The sequence below is a fragment of the Synchiropus splendidus genome, chromosome 3 (genome assembly GCF_027744825.2).
Source record: "Synchiropus splendidus isolate RoL2022-P1 chromosome 3, RoL_Sspl_1.0, whole genome shotgun sequence".
Lineage (NCBI taxonomy): Eukaryota > Metazoa > Chordata > Actinopteri > Syngnathiformes > Callionymidae > Synchiropus > Synchiropus splendidus.
Genome location: NC_071336.1, coordinates 6313570 through 6337680, shown reverse-complemented (window position 1 = coordinate 6337680; position 24111 = coordinate 6313570). Strand labels below are relative to the sequence as shown.

Here is a 24111-nt window from a genome sequence, read left to right as displayed (position 1 = left end):
CATAAAGTGACGACATATTTCAGCTTTACTTTTGTCTGAAGGGCCCATCGTTTTTGTTTGCAGGTCAGAGGTCGTTTTACCTTTAATAGCAAGGTGACGTATGCCTGCAATGCTGGGTACAAACTGATGGGTCGTCCTGAGAGAGTTTGCCAAGCCAACCGCCAGTGGTCGAACAACGACCCACCCACCTGCATCCTTCTCACCTGTGACCCACCACCCACCATTGGTCACGGGTACTACAAAGGCTCAGACTTCCAAGTTGGACGCAAAGTCGAATATTTCTGCCACAAGGGCTATGAGCTAGTTGGAGATGCCATCTGGACCTGTCTTAAGTATGGGAGGTGGGATAAGACACGGCCTCCACGTTGCTCACCTGTGCAATGTCCAGAGCCACCACTAGAGGAGAACCATTTGATTCTCAAAGGGTTGGATTCTGAGTCTGGAACTGTTGAATTGTCATGTAGTGATGGTTATGCCATCGAAGGTGCTACAATCATCCGCTGTATGCCATCACAAGAGTGGAATGACACGTTTCCTGTCTGCAAAATGGTGTTTTGTGGACCACCACCGGAGGTGTCATTTGGATCCCCTTCATTGACATCACCTCCATTTCCGTATGACACAGTAACTAACTACAAGTGTATGGATGGTTTTACTTTGAAAAATCAAGGTTCTGTATCGTGTCAAGCCAACGGACAGTGGAGCCATCCATCCCCAGAGTGTATACCAGTTGAATGTCCTCAGCCAGTGGAGATTTTGAATGGTATCGTTGATGTCCAGGGTTTAATGTACCTCAGCAAGGCCCTATACAGTTGTAGAACTGGATACAGTTTAGTGGGAAATTCAACAATTCTCTGTGGCGAAAAAGGACACTGGATTGGGAATGTGCCCTCTTGTCGCCCAATAGAGTGCCCATTCCCCAAACAGATCGCCAATGGAAAAGTAATTTATACGAAACTCCAATTTGGCCACATTGCTACCTATATGTGTCGCCGTGGATTCCGTCTTCAAGGTCCTGAGACCCTAAAATGTCTGTCGAGTGGTAAATGGGAGTTTGAGCCTCCATCTTGTCAGCAGATATCCTGCACATCTCCTCAATCAATTGAAAATGGTTTTGTTGAAGGTCAAGATCACAGTTTTGGCGTGACCATTTTCTACAGCTGTTTCCCTGGTTTCCAGCTTGTTGGCCAGGATCACCTAACATGTGAAGAGCATGGCTGGTCGAGCGTCGCCCCTCTTTGCGTTCCCTCTGACTGTGGCCTTCCTCCCCATATTGACTTTGGTGACTATGTTCGAGTAATGGACCTTGAAGGAAGTTACTCGACTAAGGATATTTCAACTTCACCAATGGAGTTAAGTTTCCTTCATCGGACAATGATCGAGTACCGTTGCCATCAAGGATACGAGCTCACAAACCCAACTAGGTTGGTCTGTCAAGAGAATGGGGGTTGGAATGGCACAGCTCCATCCTGTGTCCCGGCTGAGTGTGAAACACCCCTAAATCCAGAGCACGGCTGGGTGAATGTGACAGACACGTCCTTTGGCAGCATGGTCAAATATTCCTGTGAGGAAGGATACGAGCTTAAAGGAGAGCCTGTCCGCCAATGTCTATCAGGCCGACTGTGGACCAATGACGCCCCAGTTTGTTTCCCTGTTTCTTGTGGTGACCCAGGGATAATTGCTAATGGTACCGTCAGTGGAAACTCTTTTGTGTATCTAGCACTCCTCAGCTATCAATGCAGGCCTGGGTTCATCATGAAAGGTAGTCGCACCATCATTTGCCAGGCTAATGGAAAGTGGAATGGGGATAAGCCTTTGTGTGAACCAGTATCTTGTGGGCCTCCTAAAGTTCCAAACGGTATAAGTCACCAAGGTGAGGACTACACATACATGAATGAGATTAAACTCATTTGTCCAACAGGTTTCTTCTTGAAAGAAAAAACAGTCAGTGTTTGTAGGGCTGATGGCACCTGGAGCCTTGAAAACCCAACATGCGTGCCCGCCATGTGTCCAAAGCCTTTGCTGCCAGCCAATGGTTACATCCTGGGGTCAGAGTTTGGAATTGACAGTAAGATCAAATATGGATGTAATGAAGGATACACTCTAATCGGAGATGCTGTCCATGTGTGTCAGTCTGACGGACTTTGGGACAAGCCTGTCCCTGAATGTAAAATCGTCACTTGCGATCCACCCGAGGACATCAGTCACGGCTATCTAAATGGATCCAGTTTCAATTTTGATGACATAGTTGAATACATCTGCTTTGATAGTTATGAAGTGGTTGGAGACCCCATCCTGCGATGCTCAGCTAAAGGCCTGTGGATTGGCAGTGTTCCTCAGTGTAGACCTTGTGTCTGTGCAAACCCAGTTGTGAAATTTGGAGTAGTTCAAGGCCGTGACCTCTCATGTGGGAATAGAATACGCTTCCAGTGTGATGAGGGGTACAAGCTTCTTGGTCCGGCTGAGTCTGTGTGTCAGAAGGGAGGGCTGTGGAGCCCTGGAGTACCTGTGTGTAGTCGGGGGAGTTGCAGTGCCGCTCCGCCAACAGTCGCTAACGCTGTTTTGCAGGGCGGCATTGCGACCCTCCTAGACACCGTCATATACAGGTGTCTGCCTGGCTATACCCCCAAAGGGTTCCCTAACCTTTCCTGTGGAAAAGATGGTCAATGGGGCGTGCCCAGAATCAGCTGTGAGCCTGTCATGTGTGGAAGCCCTCCAGCTGTAGTCCATGCCCAGGTCGTTGGAGAGTCCTACACCTATCCAAACACGATCATGTATAGGTAATCCCTTATCTTGCTTTTTATTTCTCTGCCAATGATGTAGAATTTGTACCTCTCACTTTACACAAAGGATAAGTCTGTGGTTGTGCAGCACGTTTTATGGTGTATTTTAGTTTAAACTGTTTTCATTACATTGCAGGTGCGATGAAGGCTATGACCTAGCAACGCAGACAGCCACTCTGTCATGCCAAAGTGACGGTACCTGGTCGAAACACAGCATTCGTTGCGAGCCTTCTCCCTGTCTACTTCCCTCGAATTTGTCCGTCCCACAACTGACTGTGACTGGAAAGAAACTTACACCTGTTGGGGGCACCGTCACACTCTCCTGTCCCACTGGTTTCTATGGGAAGGGGTCAGCAGTTTTTGAATGCCAGGTAGGATTCAAAACACACAGGCTTAATCACATTTCCGCTGGAGAATGATCATTATGATGCTCTATGTGCTAATGGCAGGCCTACTAATATCATGTTCAGCTAGTTTATTTCTTTAGCCATATTGAACATATTCCCTGTTATTTGTTGACTTTGAGCCCGACTGACATATTCAAACCGTCAATAATTATAAACAATTAGTCACACAAAGCATGATTACATTATTTTTCATGATTTTCATGATCATATTTGAGACTGTCAAATTTCAAGGGTCTCTTTTTATGACACTCAGTATTTTTTTGTTTCCCATTAATTCCTCCATTGATGTCGCTCAGAGTTTGGTTCTTATCTGTGTTGTTGTGTTTTCAGCTGGGTGGAAGCTGGTCTCCGAACATGTCGACATTCTCTTGCCAGCTGGTCATTTGCCAGAAACCCGCTCCTCTCCTTCATGGTTTCACTGAAGGGGACAGCTACACCTATGGCGACTCTGTCATGTATTCCTGTCTTCCTGGCTTTATTATGCAGGTATCAGGATGACTCACTACTGACCGTAATCCTTGAGCAATTCAATGACTGCAATTCCCCTCAGCTCAAGTTTCTTTGAGGAAATATGATTTCAAGTGAATTGCTTCTGTCATATTGTTTGCACAAGTGTTCACTTCACTGGAAGAACACGTCACTTACTGTTTGGAGCTGAGTCAGTCTTCCCATCTTAACTATTTCCTCCTTGCTTTACTTTAGTGGATGTTTTGTTTTTTGGATTCATGGTGAATGACTTGGCTTTCCACAGGGGGTCTCAGTTCAGACCTGCCGTGGAGATGGAACATGGAGCGGCTCTCGGCCTCTGTGTGTTGGTAGGTTGTCACAGCAAGAATGACTTCTTGCGTTGTATTCACTCAGTCACTCCCTCACTCACTTGACCAGGGCTGCCCTCTTTTTTTTCTATCACTGTCTTTTCCTTCAGTTTTCAGCGGACGTGGCATTGAAATAAACAATCATAAATTCAAATAGACAATCATTTGAGAAGTAATTTTCAGCGTATTTCCCAGTGAATATGCCCGTATTTTTTTTCACCTAGAGCATTTTGTTTCCTCTTGTTTTAGCACAATCATGTGGAGCTCCACCGAAAGTCAACAATGCTATTGTCCAAAGTTCAGGGGACACTTACATGCACAATGCCAGCTATGCATGTAATGATGGTCTGCAGCTGTTTGGCTCCAAAACTCTCGTGTGTCTCTCAAATGGAACATGGAGTCTCCCAGCGCCATCATGTGAAGGTACTCAATGCTACTTGTGTAATTACACATAGCCCCTCAGTGTTGGAGCGTGTCAGCACACCAGTCGGCATGTTTTCAGAAGTTGACTCTATTTTCAAAAATGTTCCGTTATGTCATTACAGCTGCTTCTCATGGTTGTGAGAGCCCGAAGCAGTTGCTCCATGGTAACCTGCAGGAACATGTCATGAACACTGGCCAAGCAGTGCAGTTCCAATGTGATAAAGGATACACCCTGGTGGGGGAGCCACTGATAAAGTGCATGGGAGGAAAAACCTGGAGTTCCCCCTTCCCTACTTGTCAACGTGAGCATGTCCGCATCTTTTGCAACCACAAATGTAAAAGTGAAAGAGAAATCAGTTCCCAGCAGTGATCTCACTGGAGCCTAACCCTGCTCCGGAAGCTTGAAAAAATGACTGACCTGTAGAATGTGGCTTTTGTACATGCTAGTTATTTTGTCTGTTTGAAGGAAATCACTTAGACAGTTTTGTTTCTTTTGTTAAGTAAAAAAAACTTGAGTTTTTTATGAACATGAAGATACACATGATCAGTTGCAAGAAAAAGTATCTGAACACTAAATAGCACCTAAATTGTGTTCTGATCCTCTCAGTCACAATAGATCAATTACATAAAAATGTTACATGTTTTTCCTGAACAGGTCAATTTTCACAGCACAGGAATGAAAAAAAATATGAGACTTAATGTCTGATTCACTCTCCTTAGGCACTAATTAACTCAACCACCGGTTTTCTGTACTGCTCTACAGCCAGGAGGAAATTTCTGCCAGTCCTCTTCACAAAACTCCTTCGGTTTTGCAAAGCTTTGGAACGTCCAGTATTGAATTGCACTCTTGAGCTCATGACATGACAATCTCAATCAAGTCTCTCTGTCTGGTTCACATCCGACTACTTGAGAAATAATAGTTACTGAACGTAACTTCAGGTCTATGAATACGTACGGAGCCCTCTAACGGGCTTCGCGGTTGGTTTAACCACTCCGAGGCTCCGCCCCGTGCCTGAGAATTGATTGGCTTAACTCTCCACCCAGGAAGGCTCCACCTCTCCCCCCCCATAAATCCCCCTGTTCATCGCCTTTCGTCTCCTTTTGGAAACTCAGGGAGAACAGGGCCTGCTGGGCAGACTGTTAGAGGGCTCCACACATATTCATAGAACTTACGTTCAGTAACTTCAGTTATTTCTATGTCATACGTGCTTCTAACGGACTTCGCTATTGGTTTAACACCTCGGCGAAGCCGGTAGGGATGAGTTCCCTCCCAGCATGGCCCTCAACCGAAGGACCAGCCGAAGCAGAAGCCAAACACAACCAGTGACCCACCTCAAGGTGGCCCTGAAACCGTCTGCAAGACTGAATGGGCCACGGACCCCGACACCATATCCCTGAGATATGCTCGGGCAAACGTGGAAGCTGATGACCATGATGCAGCTTCACAGCATCGAAACACCTCTGAACAAAGCAGCTGACGTGGAGATGGCTCTGGTCGAATGAGCCTTCAACCCAGCTGGAGGCTCCGCTCCGGTGGCCTCATATGCTGCGGAGATGGCTGCACAGATCCAATGAGCTAAGCGCTGTGTGGTCACCGCTCTCCCAGCTGACTGACCACCAAAACATATGAAAAGTCTCTCCGACTTTCGTACCCCCTTGGTACGGTCCTGATAGGCCGCCAGGGCCCTCACTGGACAGAGCAGGTGCAAACGCGCCGCCTGCTCATCCTGATGTGGCGGAGGTGAAAAGGCTCTCAAAGAGATGACCCGCGACCTAAAAGCTGATGTGATCACTTTAGGGATATAAGATGGGTTCAGGCGGAGGGTGACCGAATCCCCATCATCCCCAAAAGACAAACATGTCGGGTTGATTGACAAAGCTGCCAAGTCCCCAACTGTTTTGGCAGAAACCAGGGCCAAAAGAAGTGCAGTTTTATACGACACCATGCCAATGTGAGCAGAGGCCAACGGCTCAAAAGATGAGCCGCAAAGTCCTTCCAAGACCGCTTGTAAACTCCAGCGTGGGACCACAGTTCTCGCAACTGGTCTGATCCTGCGCGTCGGTGAACACGTGAAGACATCGCAGAACACAACCAACCGGCATGCCCTCCATCAGACGTGCCTGAGAGTCCCAGAACACCAGATCCCGACGCACCTGGTCCTGTCGTCCTGTCGAACCATGGCGCGAGAGGTCCGCACATTTTGACCCACTCCGTGTAAAACTGAGTCAGCTGAGGAACGCTCAGCTGCAGACACACTGGCCCCCCCCCACGTCCGACTTCTGTGGTGAGGGGGCTCCCTCGAAAGGGCTGCATCCCAGACAGCAAAGAAACGTCACTGACCTCTGTGATGGATGTCTCCAGCGGCTCGTCAGCGTCCGTAGGCGCGGCGCATCTTGGGTTCTGTAGTCTCCGGGCGTCCTCAAAAAGGCCTCGCGACTTACCATAATCGGCCCCATGCGTGGACCTGGCTGATGGAGAAGCAAAAAGGCCAAACCTCCCGCGTGAGCCGCCCTCGTCCACTGGAGGTCGCACAAAATGGCCGACCATCTTCTCACACACCTCAGACTTAGCGGTTTGTGATGATGGCGGCGTCGTAACTCCTACTCGGAGAACGCGTCGAAAAGGCCTCAGCGAAGCCGGAACCGCAGAACCCCGTGATGCAACGCCACACAATGACACAGTACCATCAACAGTACATGAATCACCAGGCAGAGAAAACTTCTTGAATTTTTCAATGAACTAGCCAGATGGGGGTGTAGAGTAGCCCATAGCAGAAGGAGCCCAACCTGGCACGAGCGTGGCCTCGCGCCCCCTCCTTCCGTGGCGCACCGCTGCTGGAGGGGCCTGGCCTCGACTCGCACACCTCCGGCTCTCGGGTCCGTGACGGCTCCCGCCTCCGGTCCTCTCTGCTCTCATCCCGGCGTGGACCCCTCCGATCCTCTCTGGAAGCGGACCGGGAACTAGGCCGGCGGAGGCGTCTGCTTCCTCTCCGAGCCCAAGCGCAGCATGCTCGACAGCGAGCCCGCCGTCTTGCGTGAACTCTCCAGCTTCTCCACATTGTCCGTAATCCCCTCACCGAACAGCGAGTCCTCAGAAATGGGGACACTAGCGAGGACGCGTCTCTCTTTGTTCCCCAGTCCCGAAAGGCCAAGCCACATGCTTCGCGCTGTCATTTGCAGCAGCGCTTGGGTCTGGCCTCTGGCCTTGATGAAGGCCTGCGCCATCCGTAAGAAGGCCGCCATGGACATTTGGGCCTCGTGTAGCTCCTCTGGGGTCAGGTCCTCTTTGCCATAGAGCATACTGTCCATGGAGCAGGCCAGAAGAGACATATTGTTGTGTTTGTCCTCCACGAAGACCCGGACCTCCTCGGACTTCATCAGCGGCCACTTGCCCTTACTGTTGGTCGTTGGCTGCGGCGCCTCGGCCTCGGGCAGCATGGCCTTCTCAACTAGGCCATCGAACCACGAGCGGAGGGCTTCCCTTCTCCGCCATTCCCCCGCAGGAAGGTCGGCGCATGCGATGCATGTGTTGAACTCCGACACATGATGCGGCCCCAGACAGGTAAAACAACGGTCATGGGAGTCTCCTTCGTCCAATAAGCGCTCGCAAGAAGCGCACGTTCTCTCCATAACACCCAATGGCCATAATCCACAACGAAACAATTCAAAGACTGAGTGACAAAAGGAGACGAAAGGCGATGAACAGGGGGATTTATGGGGAGAGGTGGTGCCTTCCTGGGTGGAGAGTTAAGCCAATCAATTCTCAAGCGCGAGGCGGAGCCTCGGAGTGGTTAAACCAATAGCGAAGCCCGTTATAGGGCGAAGCACATATGACATAGAGCAGCAAACTCTAAGCTTGAGTGTGTCTTTATTCAGCACGGTAGAGTCATCTCATTGATTGGACGCCAGGTTGGCTGACACATGGCCCCAAGTAGCTCTGGCTAAGTCATTAGCTGAGGGGGTCTCATAGTACTAGGAATGTTGTGCTCAGTAAAAGACCTTATGTGGTATTAGTTTAAGCAAACTGTATTAATTTATTGTTGTGTCTGATGAAGTTCACAATGCTTGACGTAGTCCAAAAGAGTTTACAGACATTTTCTTTCCACAGTATTGAGTGAATGACCCTTTATTTGTGGTCCTCACAGCGCAGTCCTGCCCACAACCCCCTGGCTGGAGAGACAGCTTTCGACGGAGCAGATCCCCAGAGTTTCACGTCGGGCAGTCAGTCCGCGTTACCTGCCCCAAAGGTCAGCAGTTGAGAGGCAGTGGCACCATCACCTGCAGACCGGATCGGACCTGGAGCCCTGTCAGCGCTGTGTGCGAAAGTACGTCTCTTCCTGCTTTATCCCACTTCCTGAGGTGTGGAAGGAATGTTGTTGGTCATTGTTTTGATAGCGTATGTGCTGGAGTGTCTCACATCTGCAACAGTCACATTGACCAACAAAACTAGTTGATTATCCTCACAACATTTTATTGCCGCTGGTAGCAATGCTGTTGAGTAAATAGCTGTTGTCCATTTAGTTGTTTGTTTCCTGTCAGGCTGGACACCACTGCCTGGAACCTTTTAAGTCACCAAGGCCTCTGAAATTGAACTAAATAAAGAAATGTTTTCTCACGATTTGCTTCATATGGTTCACCAGAAAGCTCTTGACTTAACTAAACCTCGGCACATTTTAGTTATTAATCTTAGCACTAATGATGAAATGAGTTATCATTGACACACATTTTTACACTTCACACTTAAAAGCAGACTAGATATTTGATTGGACACGAATCCTCTATCTGGCCTTTGATGCCATGCTGCCAAGTATTTGTCCTTTGCATGTTCGACTGGTCACCTGACGGCTCGCTCTCTATTCACACTTTCTGTCGTCTAACAAAACAAAATTACACTGCATCTAACGCTCTGGGTGTCCTGAAGGCTCTGCTAATGATAGCCTATGATGTACCTATGACAACCTTTGTCTAGTAATCCTCTGATCTTTGCTCAAGTGCAGGCTTTTTCAGTTTGCATCTCAATGGTGCACATGTTGCCATGGCTCATCTGCATGTTATTCTCCTGCTTGCATGAGCACTGCACTAAGAAACTCAGGTTTACAGTCTGGGCAAATCTCACCACTGAAACTGCAGTAGTTCTATATGGATGGAATTGTCTTTTTGTATTTTGTCGCATGGACAAAATATCAGAATACACCAGTCTGTGCAGTTCCCATTCTGGCTGAATGAAAAAGCCTGAACAAACCTTATGTAAGAAAGCGACTGTTTGCCTTTACAGTCTTCCCCTTTATTGTTTAACAGCACATGGCCATCATGGAAGAACTTTTATCTCGTCATGTTGGCTCATTTCCCGACAAATATCTGCCAGTGTGTCCAAAGTGTATCAAAACCCAAGTACACATTCACTAGCAGCGCGTGTTTCAGTTCCTTGTCTTTAGACTCCTGCTATCTCTAGGTATTTTAGTGTGGTTTTAGTGTTATGCAAAATTCCTGTTTGTTCACTTCTCTGACCGAGGTCATCCTGTTAGCCAAGTTACAGCCATTACAACAGATTAGCTGACCACAGTAACACAGTCTGTGTATTTTTTTTTCACTCTAACTTGTTCATTCAGCCAAACCTGCTGTAGCTCACTGAAACTCATTCCAGTTCAAAAGGACATGTAGTGACACCTGGGTCGTTCCGTCTGGGTTGTTGTACAGGGGTGTCCTGTGGCCCCCCTCTCCATGTTGCCAATGGGGTGGTACGTGGGGCAGTGTTCCAGTTCGGGGACGTGGCAGTGTACTCTTGTTTTGGTGGCTATGCCATGGAGGGCGTTGGAAGGAGCAGGTGTTTGGAGAACGGTACCTGGACTCCACCTCCCACATGCAGAGGTAGACAGAACCTGTCTGGGACCTTCTCTCTTTTGGGTGCCATCACTACATCTCTTAATTCTGACTCAATTTTCTTGATTCTCCTGCATTGTTTTTCTTCCCCAGCAGTGTGAGTCACACGTTCTATGCTCCTTTTCACTCTTTGCTTTTCACTTCTCTCCCTTTAACACAACTTGACTATGTGTGGCCTAAGCTTGAGGCGCCGCCCGTTTTGGGGACAGCACTGAAGAATGGATGTTCAAAACGGTGTGACTAGTTACTCCTCCTTATACAAGCTCTTTGTTTGCTGTGAATCAACCTGCACACATTGTTCTTTGTGTTCCTCGGGCAGATGTTACACACAATTTGTTTTACAGAATACAAAATACTGCTTTTTTCCCCCAGGAAAAAATGGTTCATATTCAGCCTGGAGTGTAAACTAGGGGTGTCCAGTTTTTGTTCCAACCCAGTTGGCACAGCTGCACCAGTCAGGTGTCAGAAGACTGTAATAGGTTGGTTGTCAGTCTGGTGCTGCTTGTTTCTGATGACATCTCACCTGTCAAACTGTGTGTGCTTGATGGATTGGAACAAAAATCTGCACCTACTGCGGCCCTTTGAGGACCGGTGTGGCCACCCTGGTCTGTGCTATCCCACAACTGGGTTGTGTATGGCACACACATTGCAGGACGCTCTGAGAACAAAACATGATTAATTTGTTCACCACCTTACAGGAACCCCATTCATTTTTATTCGACATAAGAGAGACTGTAGCATTAGAGAGCCACTGTTCAAGGAGAACTTATCCTGGGTTTCTGTAACTGTATTCTGTCTGCGCTTTCAGCTGTATGTTGGCTGCAGTGCCAGAATGGAGGTGTTTGTCAGCGACCCAACACCTGCTCCTGCCCTGAAGGATGGATGGGCCGTCTGTGTGAAGAACGTATGTATTAACTTCCCCACCAAAAATTGTTGACCAGCATGCTCTTCATGTCGAGATCTAAAGGAACGTGTCACTCACACAGAAGCGGCTTGTGGAAGGTGGAAGATTTGAGTCTAACTGTTGACTCACTCAGCCTGCAATGATGTAAATGATTATTTTAGTTTTGTATGAGGGCAAAGTGATTCAAACATTACAACTAATGACAACTTTTTCAGCCCATAGCAGCAAGCGATGTCATGAAAACTTAATGCTCTTTTGGTACTCATCCAGTGAAACCTGTCTTGACAGGTTTCTGTCCTCTATGTACAAGAAGGCTTCATCTGAAGGAAATAAAGCTCTGTGAGAAAAGTAGTGGCCCATCAGTTTTCTGAAAACGTGCTTGTTTTATTGGGGCACTGAAAATTAATTAGTTTCGTCAAGTGATTTTCCCACACTGATGGGGAAACTTGACTTGTCAGATATTGAAATCAGGTGGTCATTTCATGTGGCCTAAAACATTAAGTTAGTTATACCAGGGATCCTGAATTCAGTTAACCGGGAGTTCACCAGAGGCATATTCCTGGTGAGGCTGACCTGCAGGTCATTTTGTATGGAACAAAATGACTTTATGCTTAGCATGCAATGAAACCCATGTAGGTAACATTGAGGAAGACCAAAAGAACGGGCACAGGTAAAAAAAAAAAAAAAAAGTAAAAAGGTTTAGGCTCACTTTAAAAAGACTGGTTATGTGTACAAAGGTTTTGCTTGAGACAAGTCATCGCCACAGATGTGGGACTCACCCAGGTTCCAGCTTTCAATGGTGTATTGGTCATTGTTCTCGTCCTTTGAGAATTCCCAGCATGCAATGCTGGGCTGAAGAGCTGCACTGCCTCTCTGTTTGTGATTTGTAATTGTAACATCAAAATCACATTGGTAATGTTAGCAGTAACTTAGTAAAGTAGCTATAGTGATCATTTAAGGACCCTGGGGTCATGAGTAGATGTGCTAACTAGAGCTGCCAAACCTACAACAAAATTGCACATTTATCTGCAGCCTTATGTTTGAGTTTAAGAACACATTTATTTTGAATCTCACGTCATTCATGGCAGTTAACTTATATTTTCTAATCAACAAACAATGGACAGAGGGGGAGTAGTTGGGGCCACACCCATGCTAAAACTGGACACCTGGTGGCGGGCTGCCGAACTGCATCCTGTGGACTGCATGTTTGGGACCTCAGGTTTCGGCACTCACATTAGCTTAAATCAAAGCCAAGCCACAAGCGAGGGAAGTTATTAACTGACTAAAACAGGAAACGCCATGGAACGGTAGAGAGCTTAGATAGTCTTAGTCTGTGTGCATATCTTGCATGTGTTAAGTACAGCAGGGACTACACACCTAAGCACAGCAACCCCAATCATTGTGTATTTGGTCAGAAGACCTACACCTGCTGCTTATTATCACAGGAGTGATGATCTTCTCAAGAGATATCCAATCTAATCCCAGTGTCATCCAAGTCTTCTCATATCCCATAAGAAGGTTTAAGTAAAGTAAAGTTGATTATCTGAAGACTCACACGATTCTCTTCTCTCTCAGCCATCTGCATCCTGCCATGTCTGAATGGGGGCCGGTGCGTAGCTCCCTACCAGTGCGAGTGTCCCAGTGGGTGGACTGGAACGCGGTGCCACAGTGGTAAGTTCATGTTCCCAAAGAGGGAAAACACACTGTGATGACGGAAAGCACCGTAATCCTGTTATATGACGGGCAAACAAAGAGGATGAGTCATTTTAGGCCGAAGAGTAAAGATAACTTTGACACCGACAGTTAAGCCAACCATACCAAGGTAGTTTCTCAGACTTGTTCAATCCAAACCCACCAGAATCATGATCGTCACTGCACATTATAGATAAGAAGCTGTGTGGTGTGTAAACTGTGTAGAAAAAAATCACTATCAGCAGCAGTGGAATATGAGTTATCCATTATGAGTGTGGTTCTTGTCAGTAATGTACTCTCCCTTTTCCATTTGTAATACTGAAAGTGAAAGAGGATGTACTGGTTATTTTTGTGGTTTTGAAAGAAAAAAACAGGCTGTGACGCGTGTGTGTGTGTGTGTGTGTGTGTGCGCGTGCATACGTAGCGGTCTGCACGTCTCCGTGTCTGAATGGAGGAAGATGTATTCGGCCCAACAGGTGTCACTGCAGCGCGGGCTGGAGCGGCTACGACTGCTCCAGGTAAAGTCATTTGATCTACTTTTAAAGTTGGCACTTATTGCGCAGTTCATCACATGTCCCAGTGTCGGATTGTTTAGTCATCTCAACGGCCAGTTTCATTTTCAGCAAGCTTGAGCTCACTAACGTGACATTTCATTGGCAGAAAAAGGAGATCTGGATACTATCACTTCTGAAGAACCTTTGAGGGGAAACGGTCATCATTGATTTGCCGTATACAGACCTGCTTCATCTCCAAGGCAAAAGCAGGGACCATTTTGTAAAATATTGCTGTATTTTTTCATATAAAGAATCAACAGTATTAAACATTTGCTGCTATATTCTTGTATCATGTGTAAAAACTATTGCTGTGACTGTCCGATGTATATGTGTAAACTATTCTCATTTTTATTAAAGCACTATTTACATTCATGTGATGACACGTAAAATATTTTAGTCTTACCAAAAGCACCATTCTGCATTCAATTCAATGAACATCAAAATTGTCCCAAATAAAAACATGAGAGTGAAAATAATCTGCAACAGGTCAAGCATTCATTTCAACCCTTTATTATCATTTCCACCCAGTCAAAGAAACAGCCATGAGCTTTATACAATTGACTTTGCTGATAGTTAAAACACGCACATGGATGTGGCTTCTATGTTGAAGAGGTGGTAAATAAAAATGCCTATTTTACATAATGGGGATGTGGATTTCTTTCACTCATGGGCAGTGGCTTCCTAACAAGAGTGGGTTCCGAAGATGGATGGATGGAAATTAAGCACGCTTTTGGATTTCTGCTTTAAGATTTTCCACATTTGCGCCACTGAAGTGGTGAACCTGAAACAATGAACAAAACCAGCCTAAGTTACTGAGCCACGCAACCTTTCCAAATGTATCACTTGCTTACCTTCTGCTTATTTTTAATGAAGACAAATGTCGGCATGGCCGAAATGTTGTATTCTTCGGTCACATCCTGCAAAGATGTCAGAAAACAAATCTCGGTTAGGCTGCGGTTAGCCATTCTTTCACAGTGAAGAATAATGAGTGCAATGTGCCACTGAGAGGAAAAAGAACATTTCATGACTTACTGGTACATCATCGACATCCACCTTCAAAAACATCACATTAGTGTGCAAGTGAGACAGCTCCTGAAAGACATCAACCACAGGTCAGAACCATCTTCACTTGTAGAGACAGTTCATAGAATTCACTCACCTCACTAGAAATAATAAAATGACTAGGTAGGCTAAGTAGTTTAAACTTAAGTTGGCCTCAACATCCTTCAGAGATAGCAATGAAGGTGGGAACCCCATTGTCAACAATACTTGAGTGGGAGAGTCCTGATGCATTGAAACAGTTGGATAACAAGGAATGGATGATCCAGATGCGCCTTTACCTTAAACACTGGTGCGATCATCTTGCAGGGGCCACACCAGGTGGCTGTGAAGTCCACCACCACCAGCTTGTCGCCAGCTTCCTGCAGGCAGGATTCAAACTGCTCCTGAAAACACAGAGGACGAGTGAGAAACATTATGAAAATAGGAGTGAACGATTATCGATCATTTACGGGGATAGTGTATAAGAAGGTGCCACGACACACTCCAAATATTTCATTTATCTCAGAAGAACCTGCTCCGACCTTGCTCAAATGGAATATTCTCCACTCAAAGTTGTACATTAATAATGATCCTCCGCGCCCTACTAGCGACCTACCAGACCGGCCGCTATAACGTGGTGAACAAATATTTCAAGTTAAGCTTTCGGGGGCGATACTGGACTCGTCATCCTCATGTAAGCAGGTGAGTCGGAGAAGTTGCGCCCGCCATGTCGCGGATACTGTAGGTGGACACGGCCTGCTCGGTGCCGCATCTCCGCCCTCTCCCCAGTTCCTCAGGTGGCCACTCTACTGCGCAAGAAGTTGAACAGACGTTCTCAGAAAATAAAGTCTCCATTCCGGACGACACAATTTGAGCACAGCGCGCCAAGCATCGCTCAACCGTTCAACTCAACATTTGCTCCAAACAACAGGGAACTTTCTAGTTGAGTGACAAAGAGAGCCAAGAACTGATCGACCTATTGATCCTCGGAGTCACGGGATGGAGCGGACGGGCTTTTATAGCGGCGAGCAGGCAGAATAATACGAACTACGTTCGCGAAACAAAAACGTTTACCTTCGAGTTAATGACAATCGGGTCCATGATGGAAGGCTCTAGAAACTACCCAGCACGATCAACAGAACGATGAAGTCCGTCACCAGACCCTCGAAGAGCACGTTGCGCTTTTATTGATGCTGTGTAAAACCAGCCGCAATAACAGCAGACGAAGAAAGAACATGTTGATGTCACAATAAGAGCATTCAACTTCGTTGAAAACATCTATTTTATCATGACAATAGCGCGTATGTACATATATATGCTTTTAATTATATGGGAAATAATAGTGTACAGTCATATATTTCTTCACGACCCCAAAAATACGCCATGATTACGAATTGTAACTTTTGAACTGAAAGGGTCAAGAGGAAGTATTCTTCCGTTTCCACCTTGACACACGCCTTCGTGTGCCGACTTCATTTTGCTCAAATGGCGGTCACAGACTTTTAATACTGTTGTTTTGTATGAAATACAAAACACAAAAGTGTTCATCTGTAGATAACGAAGCAAGTCCTGTAGATTCGCTAAGGGGAATGAATGGTGCACTCGTGTCACAGTGACATGACAAAAATCTGCTGTTACCGTAAATGCCCAGGTTTGCGCAATTCAAAATGTCCTCTCTGAACAACGTCATGCTCCACTCCCTTGTGGCCAACACGCATTTCTATTGGTTGTAGTGTCCGTTTCCTTCATAAAAGGCTCTTTTGTTGTCATGGTTTTCAAGACGTGAGATGTAAATCATGTTTCACAGCGAAACTTTCGATGGGCATCTGGCGTACTCTTCACGCTGAAAGATTTATAGGGAGTGGATGTATGTGAGGACTCAGAACTCAGCTATGACAAAGGGCCAATTCAGAACATGAACTTTAGACCTGACAATTCATGACTATTATACGTAGATGCAACGATTGCAACGATGATGACATCACAACAGCCCGGGTGGTCGTTATCAGTTGTGTTTGCACTAAGGTCTGCACTCAGCCTGCTAGTGCTGTGTTTAAAAAAATCGATTTTCCGATTCTGAATCGATTCGTACATCAATTCCACAAAATCGATTCGTAGGTCCAAAGATCGGATTAATTAATCTACGTTTTAACACATATTCTCCGGGTGAAGTCCAACACCTTTGACGGCCTCACGAATCACGTGACGCGACATCACCCGCGCTCCTTTCCAACACAACAAATGAAACTCGAGCGACCTTTACCACTACCGGGTAATTCTGCACGCTCTGTCAAAATGACTGAAGCGATTGCGGGCTTCATTTGCAAAGATATGCGCACGTCTTCCGTCGTTGGAAACGAGGGCTTCAGGCGGCTAATGAAAGCCACAGAGCCACACTACGTTCTGTGCCTGGATCTTTATTATCATTTACTATGAATCCTTCATTAATTTCCTGTTGAATGTCAATATTATACTAGTATTAATACGTTGCGTAACTTGTCATGTGATTATGGCAGCTCAGAAAAGTGGTTTAAATACTAACCTGAATCGAGATTGGATCGGATCAAATCGAATCGAATCGTGATAATCGATTCTAAGTCATACGAATCGGAATCGAATCGATTCTTGAAATTAGAATCGATACCCAGCCCTAGGCAGGACTGTAGAACATAACCATGAGCCAAGTCATGTCCATATGTTTTTGATTTGTGTCACATTTTCTTCATGAATTTCATCATTGTCTGCTCTGTTGCATTCCAGGCTTTCAGAGTACTCCATGGCACTAACAGAAAATGTGTACAAATGCAAGGAACTTTTTTTTTGGTTGGGCAAAGGACAGTTGTAGAAAAACAAACAAAAAGCCACAGTACAGCACACACCTTTTATTGACGTCATGCAGGAAATGTGTGTAAGCAGTAACATAGTACCCAGTCATAGTGCAAAGAATATGATGTAGTCGGATTATTTATGAGTCTCGAGCTAACTGGTCCATAACTGAATTTGTCAGACTCTGACAAATGTATATAAATGGCAGGAAACATGAAAACGGTAACTGTGTTTTCAGAATTGTAACAATGGGTGCCAAGCATCAGACGACGACGATAGCCTTGCCGGTGTTTTCTCCCTGCAGCATCCCCATGAAGGCAGCAGGCATGTTCTCAAAACCCTTGGTGATGTGCTCCTGACACTTCAGCTTGCCCTGCAGATAGTCACAGACAAGGAGAGTCCATCAGCAAACGATTCAAATGTACCGTATTTTCCGGACTATAAGCCGCAACTTTTTTCTCACGGTCTGAACCCTATGGCTTATAAAACGATGCGGCTAATATATGTATTTTTACGAGGGATATTCCAATCAAACGGCACCGATTATGAAAGGCTGAACTCGTTGTGATCTGTGAATGCCGACCACTGCCTGTCATTGCCGGTCACAAAATCCAATCACATGTGACAGCAGCCGCTCTGATGAGGCACCGCCCGCGGTTTGTGATGCGTCCGCTCCTCCCTCCCTGCCGACTCGCCACTCGCTTGGCAACGGCGTGTCTAATGCGGAAGCTTTTTTCAGTCTGTCATATCAAGTTTGCATCCTGCAGCACATGCACGTTAAAGGGCGTCAACGCCACGCCATTCAATACGATATTTAAAACACCAGCACTTGACGGAGCACAGAGAGTTTTCTGGTGCTCATGAAAGTGAAACTGCAGGAACCAGGAGTCACTCACCGGGCCGAGTGTGACGTTCAGAACGCGAAGCATATTGCCCTAGAAATAATCATTAATTTCACCGCGCCAGATGAGCAGCCTTTCTCAGGTGTCGTTTTAAGACGGAATCAACCGCGGCCGAATCCGCTGCTGTTTTGTGTGTGTCAGATGCAGCGTTCGCGGTCCACCACCTGAATCTGAATCTTTTGCAACCGTCCAGAGTGAGAACTTTCATGAAAGAGGTTGAAGACAGCTGCTTCAGCTGAGTGCTCTCCCTGTCTTTCAGAGCCTCCCTAGTTTTTACAGTCTAATGAGCATGCTCTTTACTGGCAAAAATATTGAGCTTCGTCACATCAAACCGCTGACATCACGGGCGTTTTATTTACCTTAAAAGCGCTCAAATTGCGCTGTTTTCGCCCGCGTGTCCACAGCTCTGCTAACACAGACGATCTACTGGACGGTGAAAACAGCGCTTTTTGAACACTTTAAATGTAAATAAGATGTGAGGAGTTCATGACTGGAGTTCAGAACATTGGCAAGATTGTTTCATGAGTCAGTCTCGACACTGGACCCCGTTTTCAAAACTAGTACTAGAGGATCGCTAGAAGTGATTCTCATGCATTTTCTGTGGCGCAGACAGCAACGGTGCACCCGCGGCTTATAGACGGGTGCGGCTTATGTATGAAGAAGATCCATTTTCCTTCTCAGATTTGGTGGGTGCGGCTAATATTCCGGTGCGCTCTGTAGTCCGGAAAATACGGTAGTCCACTGTGTCCGAGAATGAAAGGGATACAAACCTCCTTGTACCATCCCATAAGCTTCTTGAGTGAACCAGGATGTTTGTCTGCCCACCTGCTCTGCATGAAACCTTCCATCTTGAGCTGCTTTATGATCATTGCCATTTGTACATACGGCCCTGCGAGGAATCGAGAACATTTTCATTAAATACATCTTCCATTACGCTTTGTGGTGAAGCGCATTTATGGGCTCTAAACTCTGGAGTGTGTCGCCCTCTACTGATTAAACATAGTATTGCGCAAACATATTTTGCCAATACGTGACGGGCTTGGTCTCGTCTGAGTTTGCTTAAAACAACCTTCTGTAATCGGACCGTTTCCACTGACATGCAATTTTAACTTTGACTTTAAAAAGTATACAAAAGATGATCTGTCATGCATTAAAAGAGCGAAGGTGATTGTCCAACTACAGCTGACAATTTTGTCTTTTTCCTATTGGTTGGCTTTTCTTTGCCCCAGATCATTTAAAACAACGTGTTTTTCACTGTTACGCTTCACATCCTGGTTTTCATTAGGTAATGCTATAACACCCAGTTGGGTGATGATCATCCTCTCAACAGGGGTAACTCAGTGTTTTGCTCACGAGCAGGTTTTGGTTTACGGCGTATGTTGCCCCGCTAACTGACACTGAGGTTCACTGGTCCTGTTTCATGAAACCAAAAGCCCAGAGTTTCTGCTCAGTACCGGGACAACCAACTAAGGCTTTTCTGAAACGGAGCCCGGGTGGTAATGCAAGGGTCATATCCGTAATAACACTCACCCATCTGTGGTGTGGTGTCGTTGTACGTTGCTATACTCCCACATACAGCGATCCTTCCAAAGTCCTTCATGTGTGATATAGCCTGGCTGGAGAAGGGGCCACCCACCTTAAATGAGATGGTGACAATAAAGATTTACATAGCCAAGAAAACATTTCTCAAAGAGTGTATTGTCAGGCACCTACATTCTCAAAGAAGCAGTCGTATCCTTCAGGGGACGCCTTTGTCAGAGCATCCTCCAGAGAGGCTACTGTTTTGTAGTTAAAGGCCTCATCGAAGCCCAGTTCTTTAAGAAAGGCCACCTTAGCATCGGAGCCAGTGGAGCCCACCACCTTGCAGCCCTTAATCTTGGCTATTTGACCCACCACAGAGCCCACTGCGCCCGCAGCCGCATTCACCAGCAACGTCTCACCCTGCTTCAGTCCAAGGACTTCCTCAATTCCATACAGAGCCGTCAGCCTGTAGAAACATGAGCAGATGCTGCTTTGAAAAGTGATGCTATGCTAGTAGAGCCTCTGTGCATAACAAATGTTTGAAATAGAAAAATTGGAGGCAGGAATTGGAAAAAATAAGAGACCATTGCAAAATGTCAGTATTTCTGATTTTACTATTTGTAGGTATGTGTGTAAGTAAGCGTAAGTAATATGAGCATTTTTGTTATATTTATTTTTCATGATTAAATTGCCTTTTTATGGTCATCTTTTACCAATAACTCTATTGACAACTCTCTCGTGAAAGTGCAATATCAGGGTTTCTGGCAGGAATTTTTGAAACAGTTGCAGAGCAGCACTCTCCCGACGGAAGGTGGAAGAAAATTCATTTTAGCATTAATTGGCTTCCTTAGTAGCATGCCTATTGGGGAAACTTTTCATTTCAGTCCTGATTTTGCAACATTACACAAGGAGTCCAACAAAGTGTCCTTCCATCATTTTCCCCCATGTTCTATCCAAAACTTACTCTGGACTGAGTGATGCTGACCACCATTAGTTGGTGTTCATCATGACTATCACAAGAGAGTACCAGGTGCATCAGTACCCTTTCTGCATGGAGTTTGCATGTTCAAAAGACACTCAAAAATTGAGGTGACAATCTAAATCTAGAGTGAGTTCAACACGCATGGGTCTTACCCTGGCATGCCAATGGTGCCAAGTGCCAGGGACATGGGCACATCCTGGGGCCAATCCACCATAATCGGAGTCAGGTCAGTTCCATCCGTCACTGTATGTGTCCGCCATCCGGAGCGAGCAACAACATGGCTTCCAACAGGAAATACTGAATTTTTGCTTTGAGTCACTCTGTGAAGAGCCAATATATAAGCCATGGTTAAACAAACTCAGCTACACTGGACTGCACTGGTAACACAATGACACACAGTGACACAATCAGGGGCAATGAAAGCTGCCAGTTGTTTTAATAGCCCAAACTTGACAGCTGGGTAAGAATGCTATCCAACAAATCTGGCCAGTTTGTTTTCACATGAATCATTGACATAAAAAAAAATCAAAGGCTTTTATTAATGCCAAACAGATGCAGGACACACACACGCACACACGCACACACGCACACACGCAGCTGTTGCACGCTGTGCAACCGAGAATTGTTTTTCCTTACTTGGCCACTTGAGTCCCAATCATCACGTCTCCTTCTTTCATGCGAAATGCGCTGAACGGTCTGGAGATCAAAAAGAGACAGGACACAAATTATAACTACGTTCAGAAATAAAACTCACTCAAAACAAAGGGAAGACATCAGTGAGCTCACCGCATGTATGGATCCACACTGAGAAACACAGCTTCCAAAAGCACTTCTGAAACACAAGGATCAATAGGTTCAACAATCGCACACAAGAAGACTATTTCACAGCCCATTTGCGTGACAACATCTTCCAGAAAGAGAAAAATAACGCTTGTTTTCCTCCAGTTGATAAAAGCTGAAGCTGTAATGAGTCAACCCATCTGGTATGGAGTAAACAGGGTTTATCGTGGGATTAGGCATGGAGGAAAACTCTCAAGCTGCAAATTGTTAAGTCCTTTAAACTTGACTGCAAAACCAAAAGTCAAAATAGGAAATACAGATAAATGTAAGCAGAAAGTTCACCTCCATCTTTCAGTTCAGGGAGTTGCTCTTCCTTCAGCTGAAAGTCATTTTTCTTTGGGAATCCGTCAAAGTGTTTGGTGAGGATCCACACCTTTGCTTGTGCCATGGTTCTTATTGATCAGGAGTCTTCAACAGGGCGAGAAAAAGTATCATTCAACAGTTCTGGTTATAGTTCTAATTATATGCTTGATATCGTAGTCACGCTCATGTAATTACGTGACAGGTCAAGCATCCGCAGGGCAATATGTTCCCCCTAAATTCTAAACCAGAACGTTTGCTGTTGCCAAGCTAATTTGAAATTGTAGACTCAAAACGAGGGCTTTGTTGCCCTTAAAGAGTTTTGAACACGGCGAGGGAATATTTTCGAGCAAATCTACTTTACTAGTTGGCAAAATGACATGCCAGTAGCGACAGAAGTCTTTAAATACCTCACCCGTTAGTTTTCTTGCAGGGCAATGCTGAGGTGCTGCAGGAGTTGAAGAAACGTCGCCGCGTCGGAAACAAGGCAAGTGGACTGGAAGTCCCGCCCTTAGCGGGACAGGATTGGACGAAAGTTAAGCAATCGACATGCCGCGGAAGAAGTGACGTCAGCCGTAGCGGTGACGCATGATGTTTAGTTTTTTGGGCGCGAGCTAAAGTGCTACCTTCCTCTGAAAGCTAACGAGACGAACTTGTGGGATAAAATGTAAGTACAAACGATTAACATTCTCTTGTGTACCACGAATCAGTCTCACATTTAGTGTCATTATATCTACCACAAAAGTACCCGAAAACAGTACAGTCGGCAAACAACTTTAAGGTTTGAAGTCTGCTGCGTCATAGTTATGTTTCAGTGCACTAATGTGCGGCGGACCAATAGCATTACAAAATACAGATAAAGAGGAGATTCATAAATTCAAGGGACCCTTTTGAATGACACAATACGTTGCCTATTTTACTCACTGTGTGCGGATGTCTGCGTATTTTCAAGACAACGCGAGAAATTTATGCCAGTTATACTTGGCACGACGGCGAGTTTAATCCCAAGTCAGAAATACAAGGAAGTCTTGTTTCAGGCATTCTTTTCGACTGCACATGCACCTCAATAACAATGTATTTTAATTTATCTTATGACACCAAATAATCTTTTTTTTTTCTGTTTTGGCCTGACTCTCACACCCATGTTAGTCTGGAATTTTCTGCTTCATTATACTGACCGGAACACAGATTGCTGGGCCACAATGTTGGATGGTGGGAAGTTTGTAGAAGCCTTAACCCGTCTAGGTTATCCTGGCGCATCATCACTGAAGTCTTCGGAGTTTGACTGGCTGTTCGACTGTGCCCCAGAAAATCTTCACTTCCTTCGGTTTGTGTGTCGAACCCTCACCGGTAAAAATGTATTGTCCCTGGAGGAAGCAGCTGCGTTTCAGAGGCTTTGCAAATCTGGAAAACCAATCCTTGATGACTCTGCTCTCAGAGAGGTCCTTAAAACAATCGGACCTTCTGAAGAAAATAATGGCATCTTCGTTACGTGTCCATCATCCAAGTTTGTGGCAGAAGCTCATGTGACCGTAGAGGATTTAGAAGCTGAGCTCATGGAACTACGTCAAGAGAAGGACCTGAAACAGCAACGCTACAACAGGCTCCAGGCGATCGCCACATCTCGTGCGGATGCTGACATGCGTCTAATTGTAGAGTTGGAAAGTTCTAGGACAAGGCTGAAGGACGTCAATTCATCACTTGGTGCTGAGAATGCAGATGCAAATGCCCTTTTGGAAAGCCTCTCAGACGAAGTTTCCAAACTTGCTTCCTTCTTGTCTGCCCAACTGGAGGATAAAGGCATTTCAGTGGACAAAATGCCAGCCACTCTTCTGTCCCAGCTATCATTAACTCCATATCTACACCAGGAGGAGCTTAATACAAAAACCCTTGCTGCCTTTACTCAGAAACAGTTTTTCCAAGGCATCTCTGACATTGTTGAGACTTCAGAAAGATTCCAGGTCTTGGACATCAGCTCTTGTGAAGCTGATGATCATAATGAGAACGAAAGTGGAGAGAAAGAAGAGCGAGTTGTGGATAAACAAAGGACAGAGATGGCCAGACTTCAATGGTCTCACATTGTTGCTCAACATCAGCTGATGCAGGCCACAGCAGATGAAAAGAGCATCCAGGCTGGCCTACAGTGGCTCTCTGAAAAGTCTTTATATACAAAGGTAAAACTTTGGATTTCAATTGAGTTGAGTACTCTATCTGTAATAATTGTTTTTTTTTGTTTTTTTT

The 24111-nt window shown here is 45.7% G+C and overlaps 4 protein-coding genes across 18 annotated transcripts in view; 2 read left to right on the top strand and 2 right to left on the bottom strand.

Annotated features, from left to right (window-relative positions):
- svep1 (sushi, von Willebrand factor type A, EGF and pentraxin domain containing 1) overlaps window positions 1–14082 on the top strand; it is a 56338-nt gene extending 42256 nt beyond the window's left edge. The window contains exons 38-49 of one of the 2 annotated variants that reach the window (XM_053859520.1): window positions 64–2780; window positions 2920–3154; window positions 3521–3676; window positions 3942–4005; window positions 4255–4428; window positions 4551–4730; window positions 8574–8753; window positions 10126–10296; window positions 11117–11212; window positions 12788–12883; window positions 13329–13422; window positions 13565–14082. In XM_053859520.1, the coding sequence (XP_053715495.1) occupies window positions 64–2780; window positions 2920–3154; window positions 3521–3676; window positions 3942–4005; window positions 4255–4428; window positions 4551–4730; window positions 8574–8753; window positions 10126–10296; window positions 11117–11212; window positions 12788–12883; window positions 13329–13422; window positions 13565–13595 (4194 nt within the window). In that variant the 3' untranslated portion in view covers window positions 13596–14082. The remainder of the gene's footprint in view (window positions 1–63; window positions 2781–2919; window positions 3155–3520; window positions 3677–3941; window positions 4006–4254; window positions 4429–4550; window positions 4731–8573; window positions 8754–10125; window positions 10297–11116; window positions 11213–12787; window positions 12884–13328; window positions 13423–13564) is intronic. The other variant, XM_053859521.1, reaches the window with a different exon arrangement.
- On the bottom strand, window positions 13953–15737 carry txn (thioredoxin). The gene is made up of 5 exons (XM_053859523.1): window positions 15574–15737; window positions 14799–14903; window positions 14491–14550; window positions 14310–14375; window positions 13953–14239 (listed from the first exon to the last, which is right to left on the bottom strand). The coding sequence occupies exons 1-5, from the start codon at window positions 15598–15600 to the stop codon at window positions 14177–14179; spliced, it is 321 nt and encodes a 106-aa protein (XP_053715498.1). The 5' UTR covers window positions 15601–15737; the 3' UTR covers window positions 13953–14176.
- Window positions 15738–17366: 1629 nt separating this feature from the next.
- Window positions 17367–22421, bottom strand: LOC128755572 (prostaglandin reductase 1-like). 2 transcript variants are annotated; one of them, XM_053859306.1, is made up of 9 exons: window positions 22286–22421; window positions 21853–21978; window positions 21517–21562; window positions 21367–21426; window positions 20883–21050; window positions 19941–20214; window positions 19758–19863; window positions 18998–19116; window positions 17367–17698 (listed from the first exon to the last, which is right to left on the bottom strand). In XM_053859306.1, the coding sequence occupies exons 2-9, from the start codon at window positions 21956–21958 to the stop codon at window positions 17588–17590; spliced, it is 990 nt and encodes a 329-aa protein (XP_053715281.1). In that variant the 5' UTR covers window positions 21959–21978; window positions 22286–22421; the 3' UTR covers window positions 17367–17587. The 2 variants fall into 2 exon arrangements, with proteins under 2 accessions (XP_053715281.1, XP_053715282.1); XM_053859307.1 differs by having other exon boundaries at window positions 19053–19116.
- Window positions 22379–24111, top strand: part of poln (polymerase (DNA directed) nu) — a 29537-nt gene continuing 27804 nt past the window's right edge. For 4 of the 13 annotated variants that reach the window (XR_008414153.1, XM_053859297.1, XM_053859296.1 and 1 more), the window contains exon 1: window positions 22384–24044. Coding sequence is in view for 9 of the 13 variants with exons in the window: in XM_053859297.1 (XP_053715272.1) it covers window positions 22962–24044 (1083 nt within the window). In the remaining 4 variants the exon portion in view is untranslated. Of the gene's footprint in view, window positions 24045–24111 lie in introns of all 13 variants that reach the window. The other 9 variants (XR_008414152.1, XR_008414151.1, XM_053859302.1 and 6 more) reach the window with 6 other exon arrangements.

Coding starts and splice junctions, on each gene's coding strand:
- LOC128755572 (XM_053859306.1), bottom strand. CDS start 21,958: ATGGCACAAGCAAAGGTGTGGATCCTCACCAAACACTTTGACGGATTC. Junction 20,215..20,882: donor GGCACCATTGGCATGCCAGG/GTAAGACCCATG, acceptor ATGTTTCTACAG/GCTGACGGCTCTGTATGGAA. Junction 19,864..19,940: donor ACGACTGCTTCTTTGAGAAT/GTAGGTGCCTGA, acceptor ATCTCATTTAAG/GTGGGTGGCCCCTTCTCCAG.
- txn (XM_053859523.1), bottom strand. CDS start 15,600: ATGGACCCGATTGTCATTAACTCGAAG. Junction 14,376..14,490: donor TGGATGTCGATGATGTACCA/GTAAGTCATGAA, acceptor ACATCTTTGCAG/GATGTGACCGAAGAATACAA. Junction 14,240..14,309: donor TCATTAAAAATAAGCAGAAG/GTAAGCAAGTGA, acceptor TCATTGTTTCAG/GTTCACCACTTCAGTGGCGC.